This window comes from Antedon mediterranea, chromosome 2 (assembly GCF_964355755.1).
Source record: "Antedon mediterranea chromosome 2, ecAntMedi1.1, whole genome shotgun sequence".
Classification (NCBI taxonomy): Eukaryota; Metazoa; Echinodermata; class Crinoidea; order Comatulida; family Antedonidae; genus Antedon; species Antedon mediterranea.
In genome coordinates, this window is record NC_092671.1 from 14,836,813 (window position 1) to 14,847,907 (window position 11,095).

The following is an 11,095-nucleotide window of genomic DNA, read 5'->3' on the forward strand; positions in this document are numbered from 1 at the left end:
ATGCATTGCTATACACTGTAAGTACAGGCATTTCACTTTTCGCACCAAATTTGCCAGAATGCGCGAAAAACGCACATGTTGCTTTGTTGTTAATTGTGACGATCATTGTTACGTAATTTGCATATGCATAGAACGTCAATTAGATTTCAGAGATTGGTCAGATCACTGGTAAAGCTTGTTAACCGGACGCTCACTGGTTGATAGGGCGACGTAATAAATTATTCATGAGGTTGTCTCAATAACTTCGTGTCACTTCATGCCGTGAGATTGTTGGCCGGTGAAAATCACACTGAAAGCACTGAAATATAATTTGCTCTCCAAAGTATCTTTAAGTCGGCCAAACCGGACTTAGCCCTACCAGACAGTCAAGATTTTTCCTTTATAGGATTCAGTCAATCTGTAGTGGTAAAGGCTGTTTAGTCTGTACAAAAACAAAGCATATTCTCACTATTTTAAAGATTGTTTTTAACAACCTAAACTAGCCTAGCCTATCAACCATCAAATGGAAGTACCGGGTGGATTGCTATGTTGCGAAGTAGAGAAAATACGTCGAAGCTATCGTGATCCAGTTTTATTAAATGACAGAGTTTTGAACAATTTATTATGCAGTGAAGAAAAATATACATTGAGTAGTGACTATTTTACAATCATCCAAACAGATTTAAAACCATATATGAGGAAAATGGTTGCAGACTGGATGTTGGAAGTAAGTGCACTTTTTGATGTGTTGTGTTTGAAACGAATGAATTTTGACAAGCAATGCGTCTTTCTATTTTCATTATATTTTCATAATATTTTCATTCATTTTCTAAACAAAAATGAATTTATATTAATCAATACTTACTTTTACCTAAACAATTTACTAATTTCTTTTAATGTGATATTTTATTGATATTTTTTACGAAACGTAGGAAAATCGCGCATTTTCTGTGATCACCACCTCCGCCATTTTCTTTTGAAGTGGGTCTTTTAAGATTTAAGTTTTTCAAACTTTAAAAGCCTTAAATGTAACTCAAATTAGATATATAAGACAATGTGTTATGGAATATTAATTTCTGATAATTATTTTTAAAATCAATTGTTGTGTATATTTTATTTCGTTTTTTTAAAAACTTGTTGATTTGGACGATCCACACACATCATGCAGGTTTTTATCCTCTCCGCGCCTAGCTTGGCTTCTGTCCAAGTACGGTTTACTCGGCTAGACGTCGAGGAAGGCTGAAAATGCACGTGAGAAAATGCACTGAGACTTTTGATAAAAGGAGACCTAATTTCGTAATTGATCTTTTAGCTTGTATTTATGTGTTCTTTGTTTATTTTCTGTTTTCATAGGTATGTGAGGAACAGCAATGTGAACAAGACGTGTTTCCTCTTGCAATGAATTACATGGACAGATTTCTAGCAGTTTGTAGACTAAATAGGAACAAGTTGCAATTGTTAGGTGCAACGTGTATGTTTTTAGCATCAAAATTAAAAGAAACATCGCCATTGACGGCGGAAAAACTCATCATCTATACAGATAAATCAATAAGTTATCAACAATTACTAGTAAGTTTTTATTTTATTTTAGTTGTTTAATTGTGTTTTATTACTTTATGATTGAAGGAAAGGCCTAGCTTAGTAGCTAGCCTAGGATCATCAGACCCTGTTCTCCAGACACAAGATGGTGGTTTCCTAGGAGCCTTCTGCGATTTGTTACAAAATGTTATAATTTGTATTACGCAGAACAATTGCCAGTAAACAAATCAGCTGATTATTTACATGAGGAATCATCATGTTCATGTTTTTTTATATTAATATACTAAAGAGTGAAATGCGTGAATGTATTACTGTTTGTGTAATATAGCTATAGGCCTAGGCCAATTTATTTATTTTTCATATTTAATTACCTAATTTTAATGACCTATGCTTAAATTACAACTTTTACTGAAAATCTATTGTCTTTTTTTCTTTATCTCTTCTAGGAAATTGAAGTATTAATATTAAAGAAACTTAAATGGGACCTCTCTGCAATAACCCCACATGACTTTTTGGAACAAGTTCTGCATCGATTACCGATAGAAGCAGACTATGCTCATCTTATCCGAAAACATGCACAGACATTAATAGCCATGTGTGTTACAGGTGTGTTCTCATACATTTTACTGTTTTCTTTTATTAGAAAAATAAAGTGTGTGTGCCTGTCTTTAAAAAATTGATTTATATATTTTTTTGTGTGGAGTCCAACACCTATATTTTGATCCTGTTGCAATTTTGTGTGCGTGCAAAAACTATTTTGTGGAATCTTTGTTTTGTGCATTTGTTGACTTAATGTGAAATTTAATGGTAAGTGACGGTTGTATATTCTTTTTCTTTATTTGTTCAACATGTTTCTATATTTTTACAAATTTTGTCTTTATACAGAACTTTATTCATCATATTCATATTCACACCAACAACTTTTCAATTAATTTTTTGGACATCATTCATTTAAAAAAAAAATTTAAAGTGTATTTATAATTACATTCAAATTAAGGATTTATTCTTCTATTTTTATCAACAAAAATTTACATATCTTGAATAATCCATCGAAATATAAGGGCATTACATTTAGGCTTATGATACAGTAATGTAAAAGAAACACATATCTTTCAATTCAATATTGATTCTCGAAGCTTTATCTTCATTTAATATTCTTGTCTGCCTTGTTAAGTTCTTTTGTTTTTTTCCTGGACCCTGAAGTAATTGATTATGTAATTTTTGAAATGATTCAACTAATCCTGTAAGCTTAATCTTAAGTTGTCATTCTGAGCAAGGAAGGTCTTTTGAATTGTTTTATTAAAGACAATTTAATTTGAGAGAAATCTGTTGTGCCAATATTTTCTCATCATTTATAGACAACAACAAGCCATCAGCCAGGCCAACAGAACTTTAAAATATGCCAATGGTCCCGGTGGTGGTCATGTTTGCTTTTGTAGTTAGTCCATTTGTCCTGATGTGAAGAAGTCCTAAGGCTTGTTCTTAATCTTCCAACACTGCATTTTCAAACCTTAAATGCCATTTCCTGGATACTCTACACTCTAACTCTATAACCTATCTATTTTATTGCCATATGTTACTTGTGTTCTTAATTGTGTGTTTACAATTACATTGCATTATTTCTTTCTACTGAAAGTTGACTTGTTTTTGAAAAACCTGACTTGATAGATTTTGATATCCTTATTGATTGATTCCACTATTGACTGCATACAGGGGGTATAAACCTCTCTCTTTAACCATTGAAAATGAATAATGGCGGATGTTTTAAATGATCAAGATTATTAAATAAATAATTGGAACTATGACAGGCCGGAAACATTTTGTTGATTTATCAATAAAAGAGTTTAAACTCATAAAATCTTTACGTGGTTTGAGGTGTACCTCCAGCACAGCCCTGAAGAAAAGATTATTCCTGTTTTATAACAGTGTAAATTTGTGAAAAACAAATTTGTGTATGGATGTATTTGTTTAAAAGCTAGTACTGTAGCTTAGTATATAACTAAATCATATCACTTTCCTTTATAATTGAATATTATATTGCTCAAAGTCCAAATTTATTATTAATATTATTTATATATATTATATTCATATTAATTTTTAATTTTTTTTATTTTTCCAGATTATAGTTTTGCAATGTATCCTCCTTCAATGATAGCTGCTGGGTGTGTGGGGGCGGCAGTTAATGGTTTAAGCTCTGGTATCAGGAGGTGTGATGAAATTCCAAATCTAATGAATAGATTATATGAAATTACAAAAATAGAATTGGTGAGTTTAAAATTAATTTTTAATTCTTAAAGTAGTAAGTAGTCTTTTGGTTAAAATTTTTTCCGGTCAATAATAAAATGGCTTTTCATTGTGAAGACCACTATACATTTTTCGTTCAAAATATGAAGTAATGAATCATGGGCCCTTTCAGAAACCAGAAAAACTAAATAGAATTTAGAACAAGTTTGTTTAATGAATTAGGGTCATTGTACTGGACTGTTAATCCTTTTTATTCTTTCTTATACTCTTCTTATTTTAACAACCTTGCTATTGGAATGTATTGATTTGATAACAATGGCCTGCAACCATGTGCTAAGAAGGTGGCTAGGCCACATTTCAGCAGCTTTAAGCACTAGGTGTAATTAACAGCATAAGGTACACAATAACGCTGATAAAAAGACTGCTTTTGTATTTCTAAATGCTATACAACATTTTATAAAGCAGTTATCATATTGTTTTATATTCGTTTGTTTGCAGTAAATATCCTAGTTAATTTTTATATAATATTTTATACTAAATACTGCAAGTACCTTTTCCTCAAGAACAAAATTAAGATTTTGTAAAACCTATTTTAAGAAAGCACATATCTAAGATGATGTAATTGTACTTTAAGTACATTTGAGAATACTTGTGAACAAATTCACAATAATAATTTTCCAAATTATTTCCCCAGTTAAAATACTTTGGCTTATATTGTACTAAAATTAACTAACAGAAGAAAATGCTACATATCCCTTTCCTTACAAATATTATCATTTTGGTTAAGCTTAATTTGTCATGGTAGGAACTTACCTACCAGTTCAATGTACACATTTTCAATGACCACAAAAGATGGTATGCAAGATAATGAGTAAAAACAATACAATTTTTGCCTTCTCTCGCCTTTTCTAACTAATTAAAAATTGTGAGTAGACCTACACTATATGTAGGGTGTTTCTGGAAAGGCACCTGAAATATTGATTTTGGTTTAAGGGGGAAAGTTGGACTTACAAAAGGATTGCGTATTCTGTAGAACCATCCTAAATTCCTTAGGAATGTATGGCAATCAATCACAAGTTGATATAAAAGGAGGTTGATGTATTGACATATCCCGAACAAGCATGTCATGTTCAACTATCAACAAATATGAAATGCTGTTCAAGCTCTCCCTCAGTCCCTAGTGCATTTTTATTCAACCCCCTTTTTTTCACAAGTCTATAAAGATAATATATAACTTCTGTAATAGAATTCAACACTCTATCTAAATAATGCTTAACACAAAAGTATTTTTTTGTTAGAAGGGCTCTAAAAATATTGGTTTATTTCTTGAGACAACATACAAATATACCATCCTACTTAACAAGTATTAAATTTTATGGTATAGATTATCTTTGTTAAAGGTGTTGTAAAAAATTTCACAAAAATAAGTGTTATTTGTTCACTAGGTTCAGTTAGTTTGTGTAGGTGTAAATATTCTTTGGATGATTTAAATAATGTATGAGGTCAAATTGGGTGTCTGAACTTGATTGACTTTGGCCCTGAAAAGGTGTTTAAAAATTGTGCAAAGCAACATGTAAAACATTACAGGTGGATTTCAGTGGCATTACAGAGACAAATAACTTTGAAGCTGACAAAAAATGCAGTGAAATTCTAGCTGTGGGTTTAGATTAGGTTTATTTATTGATGATCTGTGAGATACTCATAGCATATGCATATACCACTTGACCCTCTATCATTGCAAGGTGGCCTTTATTTGATTTGATAAATCAAATGCGACTCTACCCTTAAACTCACAATCAATATTTCCTCAACAGAAATGAATAAAAAAAAATTGTGTTAACATAATTTAACCAGCTTTCTTCATGGTCCACAAAACTGGTGCCTTACCGTAGTTTATTTGGATTATCAGTAATTACTTACATTATTGTTACAATCAGGCCTAGTTACAATATGCTATGTGTCTTGGCCTTTTTGATTGGTTCAATGTGAGGAAAGTTATTCTTGGTCCGTCAGACCTCCCATTCTCTGTGACCTGTCAATATTTTCCTTTACATGCTCTTGTTAACCGCCGTCGGATCATGTTACGACTCGGTATTCAGTTGGCATGTTGGTGGCGCACTCTTATAGTTTAAAGACTATTAGCCTCTAGACAGTAGGTAGATTACATTTCATTGCTGGCCTGCTGTGAATCAGCATTTCCACTTTCCTTCTCAATTCCCATCAAGCTGTTTTGGCTGTATATTCCTCCTTAAACCAACTGAGCGGCCTCTATCTTATACAACGCTTATCGAACTTCCATGCGGCGTCTTGTCTCCATACCTTATTACTCGGTGACGAGTATACTTGTTACGGTCACTGTACCGATTTCCGGGAAATGCCGGTGCTTCAACGATTTAAGGTATTTCCATTCCTTTCTTCTCACGCGTGCCGTGGAAGCACTGGTGGTGAGACAGGGTGGTTAACCGGCCTCAGGTATCGATCGGAATTTTAACCTGTCGCTTCTAATCTGATAATCTAAATCCAACTTAATAAAAAGGAAAATGTGAAATTTCAAATTCAAATTGATTAATGGGCTCTCAATATAATCATTCTCCCAAACCTATCCTTTGATATGCTCAAATTGAAATAACATCAATTCTGTTAGATAAAATGTGGCAGTGACATTCAATAATGTGAAAACAGTTGTTTTAATTTAAAGCATAAGGAACTTTAAGAATTTGTTATAATAATCATAATCATGTTATGATATTGCTGGCGACATGAATTACAAATGCGGTTGTATTTATTTTAATGGGTCCTTATAACAACTGAGAGAGAATATATACCAGCGGTGTTGCATTCCTGGGCTGTTTGACACTGGGAACAGAGCCTAGAGCAATGATCTTAAGATGCTAGATGGATGAGTTCTAAGATGTTTCTGATTAGCAGTTAATGAGCAATGATTGACTTCTTCTTGTAATGGAAGTGGTTCAATTTAGGATAGCAGCTTGCTGACTTCCGTTCTCTATCAAACAGCATGGGGCTCTTTCCAAGAGATTGTTCACAAAATGAAAGCCCTTGTTCTAGTAATTTATTAACTTCTATTATTATCAATTATTCTAAAGAAAATTAATATTATTTATATTATCTATTATATATAATAATAAATAGTATTTAAATTTCTTTAAATTGTTTGATGACTGTATGGTATAAATGTATGGTATAGTTTACATTGATCTGGAAGAACTGATTTATGAAACGTTCGTGCTAACATTACCCTCTATTGGTCAAATTGCTATAGAAACTAAATAAGTTTATTGTCGGGTCATCTGAAAGGTCAAATGGGGAACACAGTAGGGGATTTGTGATGTAAAGACATACCTGCTTGTCTGTTCTTTGACCCCTAGTTAGGTAACAGCTTATTGATGCAAATGACCCATTTCCCCTTCACTCTCAAGTGACCTATTTCCCCTCCTTTCCCACATGTGACATAATGGAGTGGTAAAGCTAATGCAGACCCTCATGTAAGAGGAACTGTCTAGCCCTGGGTGGTACACTTCGATGTTGAACTCATTTGCTCTTGTATATTTATGACCCAGTTCCGTGTGTTCTACATTTTCTCATCCCTGTTCCTCATCTTTACCCCTCAATTCACATTCTTACTTATATAGAGCTCTAGTAGTTTTTATTTTACATGCCAACATGCCAAATAATAACATTTTCTTCCAAACGTTTATGTAATTTCTCATCGTACAATCTACTTTTTAAAAATTTCGTTTTAAATTTTTCAAACAATATAATTGTGTATAGTAGCAATTTTAGTTCACTAGGTTCAAATTTTTAAAGGAATTATTGTATAGTGTAATTTAGTTGAATTAAGATTGACTACTCTACCATGCTGTTTCAATGGAGGCCATTTCCTGTACTTAGTTTCATTGTTGAATAATTTACCTACTGGGCATGTAGGCCTACAGAGTAGCTATAGTGTGTTTGATGTGCCAGTTTGTTGACGTCTTCTTTGTTATTCAATACAGTCTTTCTCATGTAAAACAGCATTAAACACCCTACCATCTAATGAGTGATACAATAGATAAAATGTCTGGGCTTGCTGCTTTAGAAAAGATCCTATACATTGTGTTATTCTCACACCTATTATACTTTATACATACTTTATCTATTGAATGTCTGTTGTTGATTAAAATATGTTAAAAACATTGACTAGTAATCAGTAATTTTTGTTTTATCTTATAGGAATACCTTCATCAGTGTCAAGAACAAATCGAACACTTGTTGTCAAAAAACTTATCGTCGGGCAGCCAACAAGAAGAAATGTTAAAGGAAGATAAAGAGGCGCCCTCTACACCCACAGATATACAAGAAATTTCTCTCCTCCTGAATACCGGTTCTACGTAAACATTTTTAAATAAATGGCTGCATGGTTCTCTTTCTAATTAAAGAATTTAATAATATTTAAAAAAGGAAAAAAAAATTAAAATTACCAAAATACCTGTATACAAAAATGTGTGTGAGAGAGTGTGATATTGTTTAGCAAATAAGTTTTTTATAATGATGAAGCTGGTTGGGTTATGAAGGTGAAAAGGTATAGAACAGAAATTAGGTTTTTTTAAATTTTGACTAATTTAACTCGATTAAAAAGAGAACTATTCAGTAATTTTAGTGATTTTTTAATTCATGCAAAATTATTTTTGTTAGCGGATCTATGCAATGTATTGGGATTCAGTATGTCCATTCGAAATGATCTAGACAACTAGACCCTATTTATTTAACTCTTAATTATATTACATCTTTATTTTAAAGTATTATATTTTTGGTTTTTTAAACATGTATCTGAACTTTCAATATAAAATGTTATTATAATATTTTCAAGTAACATATTTAATTGTATGAGAATTGAGTGTTAACAACTATTTTAAATTTTGAATTTGCTTTTATTTTAAATAATGGATAAATTATTAATAACTACACTCATCACAATGTCTTCCAGTTTGATGTGATGTACCAGTTTAAAACAAAGTCAATTTGCTACCTCAATAATGATAAACAAAAGCAAGTTAGCAATTAACAGTTATCTGTATATGATCTTCCGTATCCTGTTTTATGCAAGGGTGTTACATAATGTGCACAATATAAACAGTATTGGTTTAAATTACCCACCATCATATATACATGTATAATAAACTTGGTGTCTATGAGAACACTGCCATTTTTACAAGTAGTAAACATTGTCATATTTACAGCCAGCTGAATTTATACCATTGTACCAAAGATATCCATTATAAATTAGTTTGTTACGTCACCTAGAAACTGCCACCAATTATTTTACATTGCAGTGTTGGGATTTTTTGTGTCATTACATTACAAAAGTTTGATGTGTTGAGTATATCCTATTATCCAATTGCTGTGTAGAATTATGACATTTTAAACGGATTATATACCCATTCAAAAATTAATAATGTAGGTAACTAAGAGTGATTCAACCAAAATTGCCAAATTGGTTATTTAAAAATTGTGCCAATTTATAGGTACTTGATATATTAATTAGTGCTTTAAATGTTATGCTGTGACAATGTTACAAGAGTAAAGTTGTAATTAGGAATTTTAAATTGTAAACACAATGATGTTTTTAAGTATTTCAACTATTAATAGTGACCAAATTAAAGTTTGAGCATTTTTGCTATGTGTCCAAGTGTTATTCTTGGTGCTTTAATATTTCCAATGTAATTTTTACATTCAAATTGATCATTCCATATTAGGTATTACAGAGAAAGGGTGGACAATCATTTGTATGATACTGTTAGGTGCTGGCACTCTATTAAACTACTGTTTCTGTATCATTATGTCATTCATTTTATGTTTTTTTTTAATTTTTTTATACCTTTAAAGGTGTGTTCTGACTCAATTTCGACTGCTTAGTCATTTGTAAGCATTTTCATGTGGAAAAATAAAATGCAGAGAATATATATTATTTTTTGTTGAGTTTACTACTTTTAACAAGTACATGAGCTTTAACTATATATTACTCAACTGTAATGGATAAAAATGAAGAAGAAAAAAAAAATTTAAGACATAAATTTATTAATGGAAATATCAAGTAGACCGATTGAATTCCGAAAAGAAACCAAAAATCATGCTGTTGAATTTATTTCAGTTAATTTTTCCTTTAGCAATAGGTCTACAGAGTACAGTATAAAAATGTGAGAACGCGTCTTTCATATCGTGTTCAGATAAAGTTTATAAAGATGTAGAGGGCGGCAGACAAAATGTTAAAAAAAAGTACGAACGTTCGTGGTTGTTCAGCCGTGAATCGGTCGGCGGCGGACGGTTTTTTTTATATGCGGCACCAACTCACAATAGTTACTAATAATAATAATAATAAACAGTATTTATATAGTGCCTAGTGGATCACTGACCCCTCAATTTGTTTAATAATACTGTAACAATCGAATTGTATTGTAAAATTTGTATTGCAAAAGTGAAGGTAAAATTAGTTCTTTGCTCTATGGTCTGATTTGAAGATAGAAGTTGATATACAGATAAATACTCTGAAAAGTATCACGATTTAGGCGCGCCTCTGTTTAAATAGTTTGAACTATTTGTTGTAAAATTACATTACCGTATGTAAGTACAATAATGTGGATACACACACACTGAATACTAGAGACGTACTTTATACACAAAACGTTGAATAGAAAACGGAACCCGCTTGCAATCACTTCAATCATTTTGGTTATTTGAGTTGCAGCCAACCAGGATAAAACGTTTATGGGGAATTCCGATTTCCAAGGATACATGTATACGAATTTCCGCTTGACAACAGTATTCTATTTATACTGAATATTGCATACCAGTATACCAGTACTCGCCGATTTAATGCTACAGTACTGTATATGTATATTGTATTACGTATTTGATTACGGGACGTATTTTCATATCGCTCTCTTTTCTTTAGTTAGATATATTTAATTCAGTGGTAGCAAATATAATTTACCTATTTTAGCTATTGATTTTTAAAATTAAGTTTTGTATATCATGGAAAAATGTATGAAAAGTGCTCTTTTGTTTTGAGCAGTTTTCCACAGACGCATCATTACCAAACGGTAACTGACTTGACTTTTGACCAATCAGAGGAAACAATTTGTAACCATGGCGACTGTACAGGCAAATTTAACATTAATTGCAGCCTTAATGTATTAAAGCAGATATTCGAATACAAGTGCGTAGTTATTAAACACATTGTAATGAAATAAAAACATATTGGTATAGATTTATATTTGTTTACATTTAAGCATGTAGCATACGGTAATTCAATTAGCATATTATAGAGGGCGGCAGA

General features: G+C 31.6%; 1 protein-coding gene across 1 annotated transcript; it reads left to right on the top strand.

The window, feature by feature from the left end:
• The first annotated feature begins 256 nt into the window (after nucleotides 1-256).
• LOC140040527 (G1/S-specific cyclin-D2-like) lies at nucleotides 257-9,722 on the top strand. The gene is made up of 5 exons (XM_072086530.1): nucleotides 257-706; nucleotides 1,333-1,548; nucleotides 1,965-2,124; nucleotides 3,638-3,783; nucleotides 7,993-9,722. Exons 1-5 carry the CDS (start codon nucleotides 503-505, stop codon nucleotides 8,152-8,154), a joined length of 888 nt encoding a protein of 295 aa, XP_071942631.1. The 5' UTR covers nucleotides 257-502; the 3' UTR covers nucleotides 8,155-9,722.
• Nucleotides 9,723-11,095: the final 1,373 nt, after the last annotated feature.

Excerpts from the sequence above, each read along its gene's own strand:
- LOC140040527 (XM_072086530.1), top strand. The coding sequence starts at position 503 with ATGGAAGTACCGGGTGGATTGCTATGTTGCGAAGTAGAGAAAATACGT. Across the intron at positions 2,125-3,637 it reads AATAGCCATGTGTGTTACAG|ATTATAGTTTTGCAATGTAT; the intron begins GTGTGTTCTCAT and ends TTATTTTTCCAG. Across the intron at positions 3,784-7,992 it reads AAATTACAAAAATAGAATTG|GAATACCTTCATCAGTGTCA; the intron begins GTGAGTTTAAAA and ends TTTATCTTATAG.